This window comes from Notothenia coriiceps, unplaced genomic scaffold, assembly GCF_000735185.1.
Source record: "Notothenia coriiceps isolate Sejong01 unplaced genomic scaffold, NC01 NC01_scaffold00037246, whole genome shotgun sequence".
NCBI lineage: Eukaryota > Metazoa > Chordata > Actinopteri > Perciformes > Nototheniidae > Notothenia > Notothenia coriiceps.
The window spans coordinates 14,203,912-14,227,163 of NW_011369947.1; the positions used below are offsets into that span (position 1 = coordinate 14,203,912).

Consider the following 23,252-nt stretch of genomic DNA (forward strand, 5'->3'; position numbering starts at 1 on the left):
TTTACGAGTTTCGCGATGGGAACTTTCAACAGTATACGTGCAAACTTAAGTGTATACGAGTTAACAAAAGCTGGGTGAGTCTTAACCACATTGACCACAAAATAGCAGTGGCTCCCCTAGAAGTCACAGCCAACAAATGGGTGACAAACATTCTAACACTTTTTTTGGTGCTTATGAAATGAAAAAAAGAATGCAGAAGTTAATTGTATTTCCCCATTTCATTTGGTTTATATTTTTTCTTGCATTTGTCTGTATTGTTATTTTGTACTAAAGATGTTTGTCTCAACAACATTGAGGCTTCTTAATCACTCGTTTGAATTTTGTTAAAAACAGTTTACTTTGTTTAGATATTTATTGTCAGATATTTTTGCTCTACATGTCTGCATCCTGCCCACAACTGTACTGAACAACACGTGGACTTATTCAAATAAAGAGACATCTGAAGTGGGAAGAGAACAATGTATCGTTTTGTGGCGTCACAACTTAATACTCATGTAAATAAAGTGCTCCTGTATTTGAACACATTTCTACAAATTGCTTGTTGTTATTGGGACTTGTGTGTTCATGGCTCATTATCTTAAATTCAGATTTAAAACGTCTTGAATAATCTCTAAACAGACATGAAGTAAGAAGAATATCACAAGTGTTAATTATACAATATTTTATTATGGCAAAAGTGAGTTAAACAGACAAAAAAAACAAAGTACTTGCTTTCAAAATCTTTTAAAATTACAAAATGCTTTACAAAGAAATGGTGTGAAATACATAGAAACAGCATTTGCTACCAAGAACAACAACTTCCTCAAAAAGCAACACCTCTGGGACTGGCAAAATACAGAAGCAACCTTAAGGATACAGGATGTGTCGACCAACAGCCTCACCAACATAAACCATGTGTTCTTCAACTAACACCGACCACAGTGCCGTGACTCACACGGATCATGGGAAGTCACTCAGTTTTAGCATTGGCACGGGCAGAGAGGTTGTGTTTTAGGGGAAAGCTTTGAGTTATTATCAAACAGATACTGAAGGACATATTAGATTCAACTCAAACAACTGGATCTAATCATCGCTGTCTGTCGATTTGTAGTGATCTTCGTCGATGGTGGAGAAGATGTGACCTTCGTTGCTTAGGAATTCCACTGCTTGCCTGTTAGAGAACGAAGAAATACAAATGTTTTAAGGTCTTTTCATATGAATTTCAAGCAACACAAATAACATGGTGCACATTTACAACGGCAGCTGCAACCATAAGTACATCAAGAGCAAAATAGATTGGCTATTTTTAGAATTTTCTAGCAAAATATGCAAAACATTTTTCTTGGTTCCAAGCTCTCAGCCGTGAGAATTATACATGATGAAGTAGGAAGTGTTTCAAAAGAGATTAAAAGAGTATAGATTAGAAAGAAGACTTTAAAGCACATGTGTCAAACTCAAGGCCCGCGGGCCAAATCAGGCCCTTGGTGGATTTAATTTCGGCCCGCAGGATAATTTCTAATTGCTATTAGATCTGGCCCGCCGATATATTGCACCTTCACTCCATCCTGAGGATTTCCTCAGCTCAGAGCCTGAGCCCAAACATTGATGAACTTGCACCCGAGATGAGATGCCATCCATCTAAGAAACCGGATGGCCCGGACAACGTAGAACCTTTCTTTTTAAAGATAGCTGCAGATTTTATTGCTCTTCCTCTCACTACTCTTTTTAACCTCTCCCTCAACACAAATGCAATTCCAAAAGTTGTGCAGCTCTATTTATTGACCTGTCCAAAGCGTTTGACACCATCGATCATCGCATCTTAAAGCAGAGGCTAGTCAGTATTGGCATATCCAGCCATGCAGTGGGGTGGTTTGTGAACTACCTCTCTGAAAGGTCCCAATGTGTTCAGTTTAATGGGCTGTCTTCTGAGAGGTTAAACATTACTAATGGTGTTCCTCAAGGTTCTGTTTTAGGTCCACTTTTATTCTCCATCTATATCAATAGTTTAGGTGAAAATGTGAATGAAGCTACTTTACATTTTTATACGGATGATACCGTGATGTACTGTGCAGGTCCCTCCATTAAGGAGGCTGCTGTTAAATTACAGGCTGTTTTTAACATTATTCAGACTCAGCTCTCTGAGCTTAAGCTTCTTTTAAAATGTTGATAAAACCAAGGTAATGCTATTTTCAAAAGCTAAAAAGACACTAGAGCCTGTTTTAGATATTGTTACTATGCAAGGACAAGTACTTGAAGTGGTTACCTGTTACAAATACCTTGGTATCTGGCTTGATGATTGTCTTACTTTTAAACTTCATGTCAATAACCTGCTTAAAAAGCTGAGGGTTAGGCTAGGTTTCTTTTTAAGAAACAAGTCCTGTTTCTCGCTTGAGGCCAGGAAAAGGCTCTGTGACCTTTTTACCTGTGCTGGACTATGGTGATCTGGTCTATATGAATGCACCTGCCTATTGCCTGAACAAGTTAGATGCCGCCTATCACAGCGCACTGAGATTTGTCACAAATTGTAAAGCACTTACTCATCACTGTACCCTGTATGCCAAGGCAGGTTTGCCATCACTTACTGTAAAGAGGCTCAGTCATTGGTACACGTTTTATAAAGCTTTGTTGGGTAAACTCCCGTATTATATCTGCTCTCTGATAACACAGAGAGTTGCAAGCAGCTATTGTCTGAGATCGCATGATGTAGTATTGTTAGATGTGCCAAGAGCAAGGACTGTCTTAGGTAAGACAGCTTTTATGTGCACAGCTCCATTTGCTTGGAACAATCTTCAGCAAGAATTGAAACTGAGCAATCTCATTCCTCTGCATGTTCTTAAAGCTAGGCTAAATGAAATGCTCGTTGATACTATGGGCACTTGTAAATGTCTATAACTATGTAAATGTATCCTGTAAATATAATGTATGATGTCCTTTATGTTTTATGTGGAACCTATATGCTGCAGATCTCCCTTGAAAAAGAGATCTATGATCTCAAGGGACCAATCTCGTTAAATAAAAGGTTTGAAATGAAAATGAAATGAAAGATGCCAAGTATCTGGCTTAGTGTGCATCACAGAGCTGCAAACTGAGTTTCAATGGATGTTTCCTTCTGCACTTTGTTTCTTGAGACAACAGGCCAGGGCATGTTTGGTTTGTCCTTTGAGGGAAATTGTTTTTTTGAAGCTGTTGTTGGCCTGTGGAAAAATGTAATCATAAGAAATGACTCTGGAAAAGCTGCAGATAGAGCCATAAGAAATGAATGCAACTGATTATTTAATGTTTAATGTTGTTTTTATAGGCAATAATTTAAGCTTTGTTAGTTCCAGGTTCAATATGTGCAATAAGTTCATTTCAATAAGTTCTGCAATAAACATTGAACCAGTCCGGCCCTCGACTAGTACCCATTTCTTTATTTTGGCCCACTGTGTATTCGAGTTGGACACCCCTGCTTTAAATAGTATAACTCTCGTCATATAAAATTAATACAAATAACGAAGTATAAAATAGACATATTTGGGATACCATAAAGGTAAATAACAAAAAGAAAAGAAATGAAAGTCTATCAAATAAAAAGTGACTGGTTGCCTGGAAGTTTATCAGATTATATTTAAGCCACTTTGACTCCTTAACATAAACAAATAACAGCTACCAGGTTCCTGAATGCTCGGCTGATCCAGGGCCTGTTCATGCTGAGAACAAATAGTTAGTAGCATCATTCAAATAGGCAGCTTCCCTTTCTTGTGACAGATTTATTCTTACCCAATAAAGCCACCCACTGGTGCAGGAGAGCGCCCTTACAATGTGGATAAGCTTCTGTGAAATCCTGACTATGCATTATATGCTAAAGAACAACAAGCTTTAATATTTGCATTATATATAATTATGAAATCGTTTAGGATTCTTCGCCCCGTTTGTCTCTTCTTAAAAAGGAAAGCTATGAAAACAAAGTGCAAACAATGAGATCATTGTCAATGAGTCATCGTCTAAAAGTCCCCGATAGCATCACTGATCGGACGCTCGGAGATTAATATGGGTGCAACGCAGTAAATAGACTTCACTTTTTGTTCACAAGATATAAAAAAAAGGGGAACTTGACTTACTTTATGACAAGCAGACTCGTTCCTCCCAGTCTCTGCTTCAGGTCCTGGATGCTGATGCCCTGCGGCTCGGGGCAGCCTCTTATCAAACTCAGCACCTTGTGAGACGAGCAATGACAAATGAAAACCCGCACGCAGCGTCACAGAGGAAACACAGAAGTATCCTTCAGCTCCAGAAATGAAACCAAATACTCTTTTTTCCCCCTCAGTAAACCATGTTCGTGCATTTCAGATATAATAAGGAGGGGCAAGACGTAACAAATTACACATCTTCTTAATGTCCTTCTCCACATTCATTCGTACGCTTGTCTGATAATAACTGCAGCTTTTCTGTCCAGGGATCATTGTTGAATGTGTTCGATTCAGAGGTGGAAACTGTATGGTTCTTTTGTGTGCCGTTCTTCTTAATTATTCACATCTATTTGAACTTTCATTGTCAGGTCAGCACACACCACCTGAGTATGGTGGCTGTGGCGCAGTGGACTAGTGCGTTGGTGTTGGGATCAGGGGGTCACAGGTTCAAACCCCACTGCAGTCAGCATGTTGTTGTGTCCCTGAGACACTTCACCCCAAATTGCTCCTGTGGGGGTTGTCCACAGTGTTGAGTATGGAAGTCGCTTTGGATAAAAGCATCTAACAAGTGACATGTAATGTAATGAGTACTACCTAATACCATTGTATTCTCTCATTTGTTTTCCACCAGGCTGTCAGGAGGCTGAACTCCCTCCCCTCCCTCCCCCTGCCACCAACTTCCCACACACTCAATTCCAGCCAGACACTTTTTACGCTGGACTATCCGACTGTTATTTTGTATATATTGATTGTTGTGCTTTTATTTAGGTCTTAATGTGTGCACATGTAAAAAAAAAAATATCTTTGATTCTGTGTATATAGGTATAAACACACACATATTTTTATATACATTTGTTTTTATATATTCGGGATTGTGGGAAACGGTATTTCGATCCCTCTGTCTGTACACACGAACTGAAAGATTGACAATAAAGTTGACTTTGTAATTCTAATTGACTACATCGTTAAGGCTCACCTGATTCTGGTTTGCGCTCAACCCGTTGTTAACCATGTCGGTGGCGCCAGCATAGCCTACTCCCTTGCTTCCTGTGTCCTGTCGTGAGGTGGGCACGACCTTAGCGCCCCCTCCAGCACTGAACTGAAAGAGAAACACAAATAAAGTGCGTCAGCATATTGCCTGGAACAGCACAAAAGAAAAAAATCAGGAAGACAGATACTTAGAAACATGATATGAACAAACGTGACTTCCTCATGTCCCTTCAGGGAAACACACAGTTTACTCTTCTCTGCTAGTAGAGGTATGCTACCCACGTCATTTACAGAATGGCAATCATTTTCAAACTGATGTGTTTCTGTATTGATTAAAATAAAGAATACTGTAACATATTTCTAAGCACTAAGAGCTAAACTGTCTTCCTAAAAAAAGGGGGTTTTCAGCAAGCACCCACCTCCAGGGCGCCGGACATTTTTTGAAATGGCTCCAGGAGGGAGTTCATCTCCATAGACCCCGATGTTATAATTCCTAATTTTACTTAAAAAATAAACATTTTAATAGCCTTCAATAATGACAGTTTGGGTTATTATATTCATGATAACTGTATCCGGGGTGAATTTATATTTAACTCATCAGTTAAAACTAGGGCTGTCAAGTTAACACCTTTTTTTTTTTGCGCCACTAATTATTTTAACGTGCAATTAACGCATGTGAATTTGTCCTCAGCCCGCCCCGTAGTTTCAGAGCCCAAAGGCTTGATGTTGATGTTGTTAGTTGGATGGTGGCAGATTCTAGCGAGATATATGGATACAAAAAAAGGTGTTTTAAACAGCAAGCCAAGCACACAGCTCATGCTGACAGCCCCGCTCCTGACGCTCGCTTGCGGCAGACCACCATTGAAAGTTTGCCGGGGAAACACCTGGACACGGCGTCTACGAGCAGCAAGCTTTCAACAGCGATAGCTAAATGGGTGGCGGTGGCTACAGCTTGGAGGACAATTAACATTGTGGAGGACGAGGGACCGTGTGAGATCATTCGGATCACAGCGCATTATTTTGACCCTAGGTGGGAACTTCAGTCTCATGCTTTGACTGCTATGAAGACAGAGGAGCGGCATTTCACTGACAACTTTAAACAGGCTCGTCTGTTTGAGCAACTGGCTCAGTGCAGAGAAGTACACAGGGTTGGGAGAGAGAGAGAGAGAGAGAGAGAGAGAGAGAGAGACTGTTGTGTTGAGAATATTCAGGAGAATATTTGTCATAGTTCCAATGATAATAAACAAACATTTGCATAAAGCATATTTGTCCACTCATATGTTGATAAGAGTATTAAAAACTTGAAAAATATTCCTCTAAGGTACATTTAGAACAGATAAAAAAGTGTGATTAATTTGGGATTAACTATGGACATAATGCGATTCAATATTTGAATCGACTGACAGCCCTAGTTAAAACGTATCTTAAGGCTAAAAGGGACACATTACTAGAGTTGCCTCTTCAGAAACCGTATCAGATGCTACGTCTATACTTGATACGGTCTATGCTTTGCTTCGACCATGAATAAAGAGGTTTATAAGATAAGATGGTACTTTATTGATCCAAACTTGTGAAATTGTTTTTGTTGCAGCAGCATAAAAGACAAGGCCTTTTGCAATAAAACAAAACTAGAAAAAAACATTAGAAAGAAAATAGAAATGTAGATATTATATATACAAATATATATATATACATAAATATATGACATATGGAATATTAAATATTGAACAGATGATATATGTGTAAAATGTACAACGTGCTTCAGATTGCTCACCTGGCTCTGAGGGTTGCCGAGCATCATGTGCGCTTGAACGACCTCCAGCATATGAGAGGTGATCTCATTCATGTCCTCCAGGGGCCTGACGCCAAAGGCCACGACAGATCTGTGATTCTGAGAGAGGAAACAAACGATTCACACTCTCGCTTAGCTGTAAAACAGACACATTTACAGAGGAACTACTACGCTATAAACTAGAATAAAACAAACTGCTAATCTAAAAGCAAATGATCATAAAGTTAAAGTTCCTATTAGTTTCATGTTGCTGTGGAGAGGATGTGAGGATGGTAAACTCACCTGGAAGGAGCGCAGGTTCCCAGAGACTTTGACATACGTGCCTGGAGGCAGGACAGTGCTGTCCACACCGGGATCCTGTACAAACCAAACACATATTAAGGGACTTCCTTTGTGACGTTCACCAAAAACCATCTGAATAAGTGAGAATGCAACCATGTCTTATTTTTTTAAAGGAGTATGTTGAGTAACTGCAGAGTTGTTGCAAAAGAAGAGGGATTACACCACAGCATCAATTATATCGCAATATAATTGAGTTTGAGTCTTGATTTCACATTCTTAATGTATGTAGTGTTAAAGAGTTTGTAATTGGATTATTTTTGTGTAATGTACTGCACACATTACATTTATGCAAAGTCATGCACATTGGTATTTGCGTGTCTTTCACCAAAACTTGTTCAGGTTATTTATAGGGGATGAGAAGTGAAACTGAAAACTGACAATCATTTCTGGTCAGCATTGAGTTTGAAAAATTAGAATAGCCCATTTCTTAAAAAATGTTCAAAGAACCACAGAAGAACAGGAATGCCCAACTTTGACTTATTGGTATTGGGTTTTAGTAATCTCGTGTTTAGTACATTTTATTCGCCTTTCATGACACCCAAGGACACCGTACAATTTGTTAAATATTCTAAGAGGTAAAAGCAAGTGTTTACGGCTCTCTCGCAAGTGATTGAAGGTTGTGTGCAAAGATAAAAGCAGCGTCACTGACCTCTGTGTCGACCCACTGCTTCACATCCATGGGAGCGCCAGTCATGTCGTCCACCTTGTACTGGATGTTGGTCATGGATTTGTCCGTGCTCCTGATGATACCCACAATGGTAACCTAGGAGACAGAAAAGGAAATGTTATCCAAAAGTGAGATCGACAAGTTTAATTGTTACATTATGATTATAGCGGTGAAGACATAGAGAGGCGAAGTCCCGCCCATCTGCTTCTGACCCACGGGACCTTATTTCGGAAAACTTATGTATTGAAGTCAATGAAGAGAGAAAGATGATCTCTTGATTCCATTTGAATTGCGCCATGAATTACACATATGATGTTTGACAATGTTAAAGGTCCCATGTCATGCTTTTCCGGTTATTATCCGTCCCCTTGTTTGTTATGTAGCTTTTTATGCATGTAAACGGTCTGCAGAGTCACAAACCCTCAAAGTCCACCCTGTTGCGAGTAAAACTGTAACACAGAAAAGACCCGTCTATGCTGCCCCAGAACGCCTTGTTGGAGATTTCTCTTTTTCCATTATTTACTTCTTGGGTATAGTGACGTATTTCGGGTATAGTGACGTAACAGCTCCGGACCAATCTGCGGAGCCGACACACACACACACACACACACACACACACACACACACACACACACACACACACACACACACACACACACACGCTGCGAGGAGCGGGACACTGTGAGCTGGCTCACTGGTGTGGGGACCCCATCATGTAGACAGCCAGTCACCCTATGAGACGCAGACCACATCATGTAGACAGCCAGTCACCCTGTGAGGCAGACCACATCATGTAGACAGCCAGTCACCCTGTGAGGCAGACCACATCATGTAGACAGCCAGTCCCCCTGTGAGGCAGACCACATCATGTAGACANACATGAACAGGAATGCAGAAAATACACATGATTATAGCATGAGGGGCTAGAGAACCCAAGAGAATTGAATAAAACTAAATAACACCAGCGATACTTGGCGCAATCAGAGTAGGATTTGCCTCCTCTTTGCCTCCCACGTGACTCACACAGGACTCTTAATGTCTTTGTCAGTCTTCGTCTGGCTGACGCTGAAGCTGACGCTCCAGGAAAATGCAACTTAAGATGGATACCTGATTGCTCAGTTCTCACAGCTTTGGGGGCACGCCCCTGTAATTAGTTAACTATTTTCTGCTGATGGGCGACAGCAGAGTCTTCCTGCCTATTGAAATGCACACTTGAGGGGCGTGACTCACTGAGACCTGAGTTACGCCTGGAGTTGAGCAGATCTGAGATTTTAAAATCTCTCAGAAATCGCCGTTTTAGCTACAATAACTACAGAACAATTATACAGAGTAGAATAAATGAAACAGAGAAGTCTATTTAAACAAGAATATAACTTACAGTGATTGCTGAGTCAGTATCGATAGTGTCCTCGCCGATTCTGTTGTGTGTATATATATCTATATACACACAACATAAGAATAAAAGACTACATTAACCTAATAATGATATGGTGTATGAAGTGTCTGTGTTACATCTGCCCTCGGCCTCTCTAATGTGACCCGTCAGCCTGAACCAGACGTGTGCTGTGGAACACAGATCACTTCACTCTTCCGCTCTTCTTCCCTAATTACCTTTAATCACTTCCATGGCTTTAGACGTCTTTAATTGATGGGGGAGAAAGAGGTCGCCTTTGTCCAATCCTGTGTTTGGCCTGTGTGTTTACAGGGAGCTTATAGGCAGTTTGACCTCTAGCTACAGTGTAGTTTGGGCAATGGAAATCTTATGTCCTTGGCTCTTCCAACAATGCAACATAAATGTATATATATTTATACATAAAACAATACAAATAGTACAAGAAGATAAAGAAATATAAATAAAGGGCGACTGTGGCTGTGAGGGAGTGCGGTCGTCTTTCAACCAGAAGGTTGTGGGTTCGATCCCAGCCCATGCAGTCAACATGTCGATGTATCCTTGGGCAAGCTACTTAATCCTGAGTTGCTCCCGATGGCATGGCCAACGGTGTGTGAATGTGTATGAATGTTAGGTCCTAGAGTAAGGTACACTGCTCTGTATGAATGGGTGTGAATGGGTGAATGACATGTAGTATGTAATGCGCTTTGAGGGGTCTTAAGGACTGGATAAAGCGCTATATAAGTACAGTCCATTTACCATTTACCATAAAATAGTGCAAGAGGAAAAATGGAATAAGACGAAAGAAACACAGAATGTTATATCTAATGATGTACAGTGGAAGAAGATACTGCTTTTTGAAACTAAAATAAATGCTAAATATGTATGGATCTCTTACAACTAAGTGGACAGAAAATTCCCAGAGGTGATGACTCGGCACACATTGCGAGAATTATAGCGACATTTTAACAACACCCCACACAATCTTAAACTACTCAAAATGCACTCAGCAGTGCACTTCTTTTTAGAAAATGACTCCTTAACACTCTCCCTTTTCTAAATGGGCCCAGGAGCAGAAAGCTCTCTGCAGCAGAGTACTGCAGCGAAGCGAACAGCAGATTATTAAAGGTGTAATCTGCAGTTTATAGGCCTGAGTGTTAATGATTCAAAAAGGTTGTTGAAGTAGGCGAAAAGAAAAATGTGTGCTTAATCATCTTTATGTGGATATATGATGTTACATCTAAGGGGACTTTCCATGCATATTAATTTAAAGTAGATTTAGTGGGCAGCTTGACAATTTATAGGTTCATCTTTTTTCCTGAGGTTATAACTAAAGAAACAAAGATTTTTTTCATGGGCTTTATCTGTGTGAGTCAGAAGATGGAGTAAATGAATCCATATCAGTGTCTGAACTTTAGTTTTTCATCCAAAGCAATAACCAAGCTTATTCTAGTGGGTGTCAGCACAATGTAAGCACCACAGTACTTTTCTTAAACCTCGCTCCCAGAGGTGAAAGATTAAACAATCGTTGTTTTGGCCTGCAGCCAAACTGTCTGTAGACCCCTGTATCCACATAGTGTACAAAAAGCTCCCTGTGGCAATAATAAAACCCTTAAATAAAGCAGAACTGGTCAAATTGTTATTGCTGCCATTTGTCTTACAATTGGTTCCTCCTTATTCTTTGTTCTTTCTCCGTTTCGTTCCATTTTGCTCTGCCCAGCATCGATGGTCTGACCATCCCATCCCGCTGTGGTAAGGGGGCGCTGCGCAGGATCACAGAGGTGTTCGACTGCTGGTTTGAGAGCGGCAGCATGCCGTACGCCCAGGCCCACTACCCCTTTGAAAACAGGAAGGAGTTCGAGGACACTTTCCCAGCGGACTTCATCGCCGAAGGCATTGACCAAACGAGGGGGTGGTAAGCATCGGAAGATACGAGAGCTGGAAGAGGTCAACAGATGAGGGATCGGGACATTGAGAGCCTGCTGAGTTCATTGATGAAATTGACAAGACAGAGCATGAACGCATGGACACGAGTGGTGTTCTAAAACACTTCATTATACATTTTCTTCAATTGAATAGACAAGTATCAAATAATGGGAAATGGCTGAATAAAAATGGATAGTTTAATTGTATTTTTTCTCAGTTCTACTCCATACAAGGATTCAATTGTACAAAGATACTGCTCATTACCCTGACCTTGTGTAATGTCATGGTGTATCCTCCTGCAGGTTTTACACCCTGTTGGTGCTCTCCACAGCGCTGTTCGGCAAACCGCCCTTCAAGAATGTCATCGTTAATGGACTGGTCCTTGCTAGGTGAGGTTTATTAACAAACCCCTCTTCCTAATCGTCTTCCTTTTTAATTTGCGGATATATATATTTTTTGGTTTAATTTAAAGGCTGATCCATGTTTTTCTTACTGTCACCCAATGCTGTGAGAAGATCAAAACCAAGCATCTTGACACTTTCCAATTACTAGTCCCTTCAATTGTCTAAGCTTGCCATAGCTACACGGGCAATACTCAATCACAGGGTCAATGTTTGGTTCAAGCCTTCAATGGGTTTCGTTACCACTAAGAAAACACGTGCAAACTGTATATTTCAGTTTGTTTCCTTTCTTCTTCACCTGTCCATTCATCTCCTATTGTTTAGCTGTTTCCATTCCCAGTGTGATATGTGTGCCGTAACATTTAGCCTTAGATCTGCTCTACAATAGGGCTACTTGTCCTCAGCCCCGGGGTCTAAACGCAGCACTGTGCTCGTAGGCCTGCTGACCTGGAAGGACTTGACTCATTTGAATACCAAGTGCATGGTTTCTAACATGCACTTTTGGGCATGCATGCGTGTGGATGTGCATTAATGCCTTTGCTTGTCCCACTCCTACAGCGATGGACAGAAGATGAGCAAGCGCAAGAAGAACTACCCGGATCCAGGCCTGGTAGTGCAGCAATATGGAGCCGATGCCCTCAGGTTAGCTTCGTGCTCCACTGTGAATGAGTGTGTGTCTCTGAAGCATGAATGCGTGTGTGCCGGTGGCAGGGTTCTGTTTGTTAACTTACCTTATGTTATTAGCAGGCATGGTTTTAAAAGGTTTAAAACGCTATCCACGCTTATCTAGGCTCTTTCTTTGTCCCACAAACACACGCATACTGTACATACACATTCATATACATGTTGTTTATACAATCATTCAATACATCATACAATCGCTCCCTTGCCCTGAGCGGTGAGAGTGCCACGGCCATATGGTCCTAATGAATAAAGCACTATGCAGTTTCGCCATATGCTCACCTATATAGTGATGAAGAGATAAAAGGAGACATGGTGAAGTTCCTCTTTAAAGCATTACCATATGTAAACATGTAAATACAATCACTCTTTTGTCCCTAAAACTTCACTCACAGTATAGCTGTTATGGTACAGCAAGCTTCTTAGTATTTTTACTCTTACATTATATGGAAATTGAACCAGAGACTGAAGCATAGACTGTGAGGGTGTTTTGTATTTACAGTAGCTACCAGCAAACCGTTCATATGTGCCCATTTGGCCCATATTTATAATTTAATATTCAGTTATATGGATATTGCCTTTGGCTGCCTGAAGTTGCATCATGTTAGCCTTATACTGAAAACCCTTTTCTAACCAGTCTTCCCCGGCGCGCTGACGCATGCCACAGACTATTATATTCATATGCATTCTTCAGAATTTCTGTCAATTCAACAGTGTGTTTATTTGGCTTTAATGAAGAGAAGAGATACATTTTTAGAGATTGCTTGTAAATTAGGTTATGGCCCAAAAATTTTTTGCAGAAAATATTCACGGTGAACATTTAGACTAAATGGTGAATCTAATCCAATCAAGATTTGTCTGACAGCTAAATATCCTTACCATTAGGAAAATGTAGCCTGCGTCATTGCTTGCCTTTGATTGGTGTCCAATAAGTGTTTTTATAATCATGTGAAGAGTAGTGTTTGCCTTGTTCTGTTGTTGCAAAAACAGCCTCAAAGATGAGCTCTTCTTGCTTTGTTTGCTGTCAGATTACAGTTTCAGATTTGTTGCATTTTATACATTTGAACAACTCGTTAATACACACATTTTTCCGAGTTGTTGTTTCGATTCAAATTTCGAGTCTGAATCTAATTTTTCCTATTATTCCAACACCACATGATTGCAGCAGAAATGCATATTTCCCAATGTTTACACAAAACAAAACACAATTTGTGTACAGGTTCTTAAAGATTGACTTAATGTGTGTAGGTCCGCTTACACAAAAAGCCTCACTCATTCATAGAGATGTTCAGTGTGCACACCTTGGAGTTACTACCTGTGTACACACTAAGTGAAAACCAATTTTGCCAAACAGCTGATTTACTGTCCCTCTTTGTAGACTGTACCTCATCAACTCTCCTGTAGTGAGAGCAGAGAATCTGCGTTTCAAAGAGGAGGGTGTGCGCGACGTGTTGAAGGATGTCTTCCTGCCGTGGTATAACGCCTACCGCTTCCTGGTGCAGAACGTACAGCGGTTACAGAAGGTAATGAACACATTCCCTATCCCCCTAATCAAGGTCTAAAATGCACAATGCTACAGAACATTGTTACTATTATTCATCATTTAAATATAGAAATAATGTTGTTCTCGTTGGTTAACTGATGGTTATATGGGTCCACATTGGATACAATTTAGAAGCAGACATTTTTCTTCTGATCTGCACATTGAAGCTATATTTTTTTAGCAACTTTAAAATATATTAAGAAGAGAATGATTCTCCTCAAAGGGTGACTGCAGTAGCTAGTAGTAATACACTACACATCTAAACATATCAATGTTGACACCTACAATCAAAGAAAGTAACATCTGCTGCAGCTACATGAACAACCTGTCCCCTTGATTCCCGTCATCTGTCTTAATCAGTTATAGTAAATGGCATAAGATCCTGTTATGTGTGTCGATTATACGTGTTTGTGTGTGTGTGTTCAATCTTGTGTATGTTTGCGTCAGGAGGATGACATTCAGTTCCTGTACAATGAAAACACGGCAAAGCAGAGCGACAACATCATGGACAAATGGGTTCTGTCCTTCACACAGTCCCTCATCCAGTTCTTCAAGGCTGAGATGGACGGTGAGACAGACATCCTCAAAACACACACACTCTGGTGTTATTATTTGATATAGACAATGACAAAGACAATAAGAACTAGGCGTAGCACACCATAGTGCCATTGCGATGTGTTTATGCTTAATATTCATTTTGCAAGACTTTATAACTATTTAGCTGTCTGATACCAAAGGGAATTATCAATGATTATTTGAGTGTTTCCAATTAATAACCTACAGACTCGGCATACCCACCACATTTATTTATTTAATTAACTTTACATAATGTTTCAGCGTACCGCCTGTACACTGTCGTGCCTCGCCTGGTCAAGTTTGTGGACATGCTCACCAACTGGTATGTGAGGACCAACAGACGCCGACTGAAGGTGAGAGCACAGCTCCGAATCAGTGCCTGTTTAGAATCAACATTGTTATGTAAGGCAGATGCAAGGTGCAGCTAATGACTCAAATGTATGCAGTCCCAGGATCTGATGAGTCACATTAATGCAGACGATGCTTCTTTAAAGTTGATGTCCTGTATCTTTAGTTTTTGATGTTGTTTTGTTAAGCTCATACCCATAGTTAAAGGGAACACTAATTTAAGCTACCCCTAAGTCTCTTCATCGTCCGCAGATATTTTGTAGCTATCAGTTTGTGGCCCTCCTGGTCACAATGTAGTCAAATTGAATTGGGGATACATGCGCTGATGCTTGCTCAGGCACTTTTATCTATTTACTGTTCCTAGGGGACTGACTCTTTGTGTATGTGCGTGAACTTTGTAGGGAGAGAGTGGCACTGAGGACTGCCTGTGGGCGCTGGAAACCCTCTTCAGTGTTCTGTTCTCCATGTGCAGGCTGATGGTGAGTCATACTGTGTGTGTGTGTGTGTGTGTGTGTGTGTGTGTGTGTGTGTGTGTGTGTGTGTGTGTGTGTGTGTGTGTGTGTGTGTGTGTGTGTGTGTGTGTGTGTGTGTGTGTGTGTGTGTGTGTGTGTGGTGTGTGTGTGTGTGTGTGTGTGACGACGTAGTAGTGTGTGTGTGTGTGTGTGTGGCACTAAGAAATAATGTTGTTATGGAAGAGGTGTGCTTGCATGGCGATGAATTATGCATGAACAGTAGGAGTTTTTATTTATAACACATTAAAGATGTTTGCATGTTAGGCGAGATGCATGCTAAAAGCCAGTTAGCCTAACCCGGATCAATACGGATCAGCTGTTTGCTGCACAAATTAGCCGTGGTTGAAATGGAAGGGAATTACATTAGAAATGAACTTGCTCTGGCAAGGGTGCATGACCTTTTGCATCATTAAGGAAAAATAAATACAGTAACAATGTGTTTTTTAGAGCAACAAGGAATGCATATTAAATACAGTGCAGAGCATCTAATAATCTTCTCTTTTCCCTTTTCTCTTATGTCTACTTACTTCCTTCCCTTCTTACCCTCAGGCTCCTTTCACACCCTTCATTACAGAGATGATGTACCAAAACCTGCGTCACCTCATTGACCCGGCCTCTGTGGAGGAGAAGGACAGCAGCAGCATCCACTATCTCATGCTGCCCCAAGTCAGGTGAGAGAAATCCTCCAACAAAGCAAAAAAGATCGAGTGCTTTATGACACTTATATTAAAAAGAAAAAAGACAAAGGTGGCCTGAGAATTGTTGCTAACAATTAGCCGAAAGTGGAAATTGTGAAAGTCAAGGGCATATGAAGGGGACAGAGAGTAGAGAACCTCCTCTTCTCACTCACAGAGCTGAGTGTTCCCTCTGCTCCCACGCTCCAGCTCGTATCATTCCTGCTCAACTCAGAGCCTTCACACCAGTACATATTTAATACACCAGAACATTGCTTGGGATAAAGACATGCTGTACATCCTCATAGTGAGCACCTTTTGTAGATACAATAGAGTGGTGCAGTGTCGAGTCCTAAAACCCGGAAGTGAGTTAGCATTTTACCGCTACCGGTTCCCTCGTCTCAGAGCCAATGGGATTTCTCCATAGGACTTTGGAAAATAGCTGGAAATAAGGTCTGTGGTTGACACACATTGAAGAGACGCATCACGTTTTGATCTACGACATTAAATACATCAGCAGTGTGACCCCACTGGTGATTTATGAAGAGTTTACGTGTCTGAAAAACGATGGTTGTCAACAAGTGGCTGAATAGGACTACATAAGTTGTCGAGGACGTTGTACGTCATTACGCCGAACACGTAAACACTAACTTTGTTTGCCCTGTCCTGCTTGAGAGCAAGTACCTGCGCTCTTGCAAACTGTTAAAACTAACTTNGGGCCTTTGAGAGCCTGACTGTGCGCGACTACAACGACATGATCTGCGGAATTTGTGGCGTTGCTCCCAAACTGGAGATTGCGCAGCGACACACAACAAACGTACTGGAGCTGAAGAATGTGGAGGTGAGAGGTTAATGCAACAACATTGATATGTAAATAAAGCACAAAATACTTAGTGCTGTGAAGCAAGGTTAATATTAAAGGTCCCCTATATTATACTGTTTTTCATCAATATATTATAGGTCTCAGATACAAAACATGTCTCTGAAGTGTTTGTCTCCAAATACTAAACAGACCATGCATTGCAACATCCCATAATCCCCTCTGTTTCAGGCCTGTTTCCAAAGTGCTGATTCTCTGTCTGTTACTTTAGATGAAAATAAAGGAGCCCCTCCCCACACCCCTCTGAGAGATATTTGGTAAAAAAGAACACAATGGTGCTCTAAGAGGAGATTCAGGTGATAAGGGGGGGGGGGCGGGGGTGGTGATTGGCTAATGGTTACACAAGCCAAGAAATCGTTATGACATCATAAAGTTGCCAAAATCTGATCAGCTCATTTTCAGACAGGTTTTTATATAAATGGATCAGGACAAAAAGTGAGTGAATCTAATAATTCAGAATCTCTTCACACAGAGGGGGACACATGGTTATGTATGAAAGACATGAAAAAGTGGATTTTGCATAATAGGTGACCTTTAAACAGTATGTCTTCCACATGTAAAACCTAAAGAAAGTAAGCCTGTGAAGAGGCTTCTGTAGTGACCTCTTCACTCTGCCCTCAGTTTACCTGGCCGGAGTGTTCGGTCTCAGACGAGGTGCACGTGGACGACTTCTGGTTGACCATGGAAAGTGAGGCTATCGAGCAAGCCACTTTCCCCACTGACATCCCAATCACACGGGTGGATGCTTCCATCATCGCCCCCTTTATTCCCCCCCTCATGAGGAGTCCCACTGTCATCAACACGGAGAAAGACAAAGTGCTGCCAGATGCGCAGCAGCCCTCAGGTACCTCGTTCTATTAAACCACCTGTCAGTTTCATCTTTTGTATATGCTAATTATGCTATTATGGAGACTGAAAGGAAAGAGAAAAGGTACAGATGTATATTGTTTGATGATTTACTATTCTAACCTAACTTGTGTGTACTGTCAATAACCTCACCTGTTTCAGGAGATCCTTCAGCTTTGGTGCGTCTCATTCATGACGGTCAGCTGAGACTCGACAAGATTGAAGATCACAGTGAGGACGAGCTGAGAACAATACTGAGCAGCTGCAGGGCGAGCATCACCCCGGGCTCCACTAAGGTGTGTGTGTGTGTGTGTGTGTGTGTGTGTGTGTGTGTGTGTGTGTGTGTGTGTGTGTGTGTGTGTGTGTGTTATGTGTGTGTGTTGTGTGTGTGTGTGTGTGTGTGTGTGTGTGTGTGTGTGTGTGTGTGTGTGTGTGTGTGTGTGTGTGTGTGTGTGTGTGTGTGTGTGTGTGTGTGTGTGTGTGTGTGTGTGTGTGTGTGTGTGTGTGTGTGTGTGTGTGTGTGTGTGTCACAACTGAGACAAACAAATGTAAATGTTTCGCTCACATGTTTCTGCTAAAGTATGTTAAAGACTGTTTGTAAAGAAGTTGACAAATGCCCGTTAGAATACCAATAGATTCACTAATCATGGCCAGGAAATATATCCAGGAAATGCCCCCCCCCCCTGTGGGCTGGCAAGAAGTGCTTTCTGTAAGGGTATTTCTTTATTTATGCGTCTGTGTTTGTGTTGTTTTAACTTGGTTTTCTCTGGTGCACTCACATGGGTGTGGGGGGTGGTCTTAATAAAAGCCTCTTCTCTGTCTCCCTCTGTGTCAGGATGAGCTGCTGGCCTCTCTGATCTCCTTATACACACTCGTTCAAAGTGGCCTCTCCACGGCCCCGCAGCCCCCCCCTCCACACGTCACGGCCGGGAAGCTGTCCAAGCTCTGCCCCCATAAGGTAAAAACAGCAGCTATGTCACTCTTCAAAGAGAATCTGTAATGTATGAAAAACAAATATCTGTTTGCTAATCCCAATGAAAGGTGAAACTGAACTGTCTCTGTGTGTTTGTTAACTTGTTGACTCAATCATTGTCTTTCTGTCTCCAGGTGGTGTGCGGCTCTAAGTGTTTGGTCAGAGGAGAGACGGCTCGAGACCACGTCGACCTGCTGCTGTCGTCCCGCTTCTGGCCCCCGGTCTACGTCAGTGACTGCGCCCGCCAGGTGGCGCTCTGTGCCGACATGCAGTACCCGGAGCAGGCCACCCAGATGTGGGGCAGGAACCAAGGCTGCTTCTCTGACCCTTTCGAAAAGCCCGAGGTCAGTGATTTAAATAAAATCCAATGATCTATCAAGGACAAAATGGTGCTTGATAAAAATAAAAAGTAAAAATGTAAGGCCCAATCATAGAAATGAGAGATTCACATCCTTTGAAGATTGGCTTTAAAATGTTCATTTTTGTGCTAATATAAAAAGTAGCCCAGGTTTTCCTGTATTAACAAACATTAGCCATATAAAAAAGAAATCGTAAAAAGAGTCTTTCAGAGTAATTCAGCTTTGGTAAAAAGAGGTTTCAATCTTGTTTTCTGAATGTTGGTGTTTGCCTTAGCTTTTATTACACACTATACTAACTCACATCATATTAAATCACAGTCATTAACTGGATGTCTCACCTTTACCGTATGAATATATATTTGATAAAATCACAAAGTGAGTTGACAACCTCTCCCCTCTTTAGTTTGTGTCGTGTGCAGAGCTTCAGGAGCAGCCGTACAGCGCTGACCTGTCGTTGGCAGCAGAGAACCTGCAGGTCCACCCCATCACTAAATCATCTTGTTGCTGGTTGGTTCACCCCCCCGGAGCAGCTCTCCCTTCAGAGCACCACTCGATGTCCCTCTGCAGAGACCTGGAGCCCTACGCGGGCCTGGTGGCTGCGCTGGAGGAGGAGGGGGAGGAGGAGGGGGGGGCAGAGCAGAACGAGCAGACGGACAAAGCTGAGAACGGCTCCTCAGAGGACTGTTACTCAGCAAACCGTGCGCTGCGGCAACCTGTGGTTTTTACCAACACGGCATACTACTACCTTTACAACCGTCTGGTAGATTTCCTCACCAGCAGAGACATTGTGAGCGAGCAGATCAACCAGGTGGTGAAGGCCTGCCAGCCGGGGGAGGTGGTGATCAGGGACGCTCTGTACAGACTGGGAGTGGCACAGATCGACACAGAGAAGGAGGAAGATGAAGGGATTGGGGTGGAGGTGCAGACACAGGAGGAAGGGACAGAGACATGTGAGGTGGTGCTTAATGAATAGAAATGTTCAGGATGGACGGTTAAGATGCAAGGCAAAGAGACGGACTGAAGGTAAAGATGGCTGCATGCAGACATGAGGAGAGAAGAAAGTGCTACCAGAAGGATTCAAGAGTTTGGAAGTGACACTGAGCTAACCATCATTTGATGTGGAGAGACTCTTATCCTAGCCTGTACAATCTGCTTCACATTATTTGACTGATATGAGGATTATGGGTGACTATAGATGTGGTTTGACTTTTGCTCAAATGGACCTTATGTAGTAAGAATAATCCAAAGTATTGACTGTTATACTAAAATAATGCAATTACAGTTTACGAGGTCATATTCCTAACTTGATCTAACTACAGTGACACTGTGTGAGAGTCAGTATATGTCAACATGATGGAGGCTGAAAGTCAAAATGATTTTTTTAAGTGACTAAAGCAATTTAACAATACTAGTATTTTTTAATAATGGTGGTGCCAAGAGTGAAAGTGAAGTGAAAGTACGAGTTAAGGTGACTGAAAGAATGTAAGAAGGATTGGAATTCGCTCTGCTAAGCGTAATTGTATTTATTTAACCATGAATAGTATGTTGTATTTATTTCCCTTTGACGTCCAGAGATATTTTACACTCTTACCTCTCTCCCGCCACTTGTTGCCTTCTGGACTGACGTTTGCTTTTGAAAAGGTTTGATGAATGTTTATTTCTCTCTTGTGCTGAATCATGACGCTTTAATGGACCTTGTATGCAACACAATTATGATGGGCTAATGAAACATTTTTATGAATGCTGCTGTCTAAGTGGTTAAAAATAGTTTCACTTTTAGGACACATGTTAAATCAGTACAGCCGTTGGTTGGAAGAGATCACGGCAGCCATGTATATGATAAAGAAAATATTGCAATAAAAGGAGTGTTTGACACTGGCATGTCCCCAATATTTGGTCAAATCACAGGTTCTGATATGGCTCCTATCAAAAAATTACCAGGCCTTGAGCATCAGGGAACCCCAATGAACTGAAATATGTTTGTTTTTTTGGGTTTTGTGTGGTAAATGTGAAGAGGAGAGCAGTTTGTCTAAAGTGCACTTCACTCTGTTTCTGACGAAAGATCCGGATGTTCTTAACATGGGAATCAATTGGGAGCTAGCTGGACTTTTTGTCTCTTCATGCCCTCAAGAGGCATTTTGTTTAATTTTTTTTCTAAATCCTTTTTTATTTTACAACCTAGAAGAGATTTTCCTAAGTTTTTCATAAAAAATAATGTCTGAGGAGTGTAGGTTTTGGGAATATATGGCAAGTTTAAAACATCTTTGGGCGAGAATTTTAAGCACTGCTCCACTCTGTTTTGAGATCAAAGCCACTCTAGACTTACAAGCTGCTCCATCCACTGTAATGTTAAATCTGAAAAAGGCCCTCTCTACCAAGCTCCAAACTAAAATTCAACTAATATCTCAAAAAGTTTAAAATGATATCAAAAATCTGAATAGGAATGAATAGGCTGATCGGTCTTGTGATCATTTGAAAAGTTGGCATTAAAGTGATCTACTCTGAAATTATGTGGAAGGTAGAACCATTTGGCGCAAAGCGTAGCAAAAGTGTGATTTGAAGGCATCTCCCATTGACTTCCCAATGTTAAAAAAAAGAGTTTAGAAAGCTGAGAATATTTAAAAGGTGTGAAATATTTTTAAAAAGTTGAAAATTTCCAATCCAATTGCTGAAAAGGCTGAATAGTTTAATAGTTGAATGGTTTCTGTAGCTGAAAGTAAGCTGAAGTTATGGAGAGCTAAAGTAATTGGCTGGATTTGAACGGCTCTTCCCATTGACTTCCATGTTAAAAAAAGAGTTTAAAAAGCTGAATATTTAAAATACAGTATAATAATATTCTGAAAAGAAGTTGAAGGTCTCTCATCGTTCCCTGAACAGGCTGAATAGTTTATTATATTTGGAATGGTTTCTGTAGCTGAAAATAAGCTGAAGTTATGGAAGTGGCCAAAGTATTGGCTGAAATAAGGGGAAGAATAAAGGATTTGAAGAACTATAGTGGAATGCTGTAAACAGCATTCACACTAAAATACAGTATGTTTTTTTATTCAATTAACATGCTTGAGTCAATATTAATTTGCAGAAAATGATTTACCTTTAATTATGCATGCTGTGCTTTAGCATGCCTTAAAATCACCTATTACCTTTAACTGCTAACATATATTTGTTTTTATTTAAATTAAGTAAACCTTACTTTTGAATTCGAAATAAAGAAAGTTATTGTAATGAAATCAATATAATCACAACGGTTATTACCACAAAAATACAAAGCAAAGACAATGTAGCACTTGTGTTAAATTTCACATGTGTAGCAGTCTCATTATGCTTTACATACAACAAAATAGAAAAATGTTTTCTGAAATATTGTGAGATCTTATTGAGATGCGGCCACATTCGCATAAAGGTTGCAAACTCAAAGGGCGGTTGTAACTATATAAATATACATATATTTAATAATATATATATAAAATAATTTATTATATTATGCCTCTGAATTGGATTATTATCGGATAGGATAATACTTAGTAATTAACTACGTCCGAAAGCAGAAGTCCAGGCCAAAATAATTGCAAGTCTCTTCAGTGCGCATATGTCAACAAAACCGACGAATGCATGTGGGGACAGTAGTTTATGGGCAACCTGGCTTCTGTAAGAGTGGCATGTGAACCGTTATAATAAACGTGGTATTTATTATTCATTTGCAAGCTCTTGCGGGCCCATAAATGAAGTCGCGGGCCGGATTTGTGCTCTCTCTCGGCCTGAATATGGACCCCTGCCGTAGAGTGTAATTAGAAGTGTGAGCTTTTTCAATATTAATTAAATAGCTGAAACATTCATGAAAGGAGAAAATGTATTTAAATTCTCCGCTAGGCTACTCGTCGCGCTGAGCGATAACATACTTCTCTGCAAAAGACTTCCGAGTTTCCGACGTGCAGTGTTGACATGATACCTGTGGGAAAATGTTCCAGAGGAAATGCAGATTTTGCATTATTCAAGAAAAAGGAAGTAAAGCACATTATATCTGCCCTCAACAGAGCACTGCATCGTAATCTTTTAGTAATATTAATACTTCCTCCTTCTTGAGTTTTAATGGTACATCTTCTCCCAAAGCCTCTATAGTTTCTTCAGTGATTTTATTTGCAGCTTTTCATTGATTGTTTCATTTGCACCAAAACACACAGATACAGCATATGAAATATCGGTTACG

General features: G+C 40.8%; 2 protein-coding genes across 2 annotated transcripts in view; one reads left to right on the forward strand and one right to left on the reverse strand.

Moving 5' to 3' along the window:
* Positions 1–646: 646 nt before the first annotated feature.
* Positions 647–17,636, reverse strand: rpa2 (replication protein A2). The gene is made up of 7 exons (XM_010794913.1): positions 17,616–17,636; positions 7,922–8,043; positions 7,213–7,287; positions 6,913–7,029; positions 5,125–5,247; positions 4,080–4,174; positions 647–1,150 (listed from the first exon to the last, which is right to left on the reverse strand). The coding sequence occupies exons 2-7, from the start codon at positions 7,994–7,996 to the stop codon at positions 1,063–1,065; spliced, it is 573 nt and encodes a 190-aa protein (XP_010793215.1). The 5' UTR covers positions 7,997–8,043; positions 17,616–17,636; the 3' UTR covers positions 647–1,062.
* LOC104966463 (isoleucine--tRNA ligase, cytoplasmic-like) overlaps positions 9,877–23,252 on the forward strand; it is a 17,099-nt gene continuing 3,723 nt past the window's right edge. Inside the window, exons 1-9 of the mRNA XM_010795649.1 lie at positions 9,877–9,884; positions 11,050–11,244; positions 11,558–11,644; positions 12,215–12,298; positions 13,716–13,860; positions 14,328–14,448; positions 14,718–14,809; positions 15,206–15,283; positions 15,866–15,987. Of these exons, the coding sequence (XP_010793951.1) occupies positions 9,877–9,884; positions 11,050–11,244; positions 11,558–11,644; positions 12,215–12,298; positions 13,716–13,860; positions 14,328–14,448; positions 14,718–14,809; positions 15,206–15,283; positions 15,866–15,987 (932 nt within the window). The remainder of the gene's footprint in view (positions 9,885–11,049; positions 11,245–11,557; positions 11,645–12,214; positions 12,299–13,715; positions 13,861–14,327; positions 14,449–14,717; positions 14,810–15,205; positions 15,284–15,865; positions 15,988–23,252) is intronic.

Excerpts from the sequence above, each read along its gene's own strand:
- rpa2 (XM_010794913.1), bottom strand. The coding sequence starts at position 7,996 with ATGACCAACATCCAGTACAAGGTGGACGACATGACTGGCGCTCCCATG. Across the intron at positions 7,030-7,212 it reads GGAACCTGCGCTCCTTCCAG|AATCACAGATCTGTCGTGGC; the intron begins GTGAGTTTACCA and ends TTCCTCTCTCAG. Across the intron at positions 1,151-4,079 it reads ACGAGTCTGCTTGTCATAAA|GCAAGCAGTGGAATTCCTAA; the intron begins GTAAGTCAAGTT and ends GTTCTCTAACAG.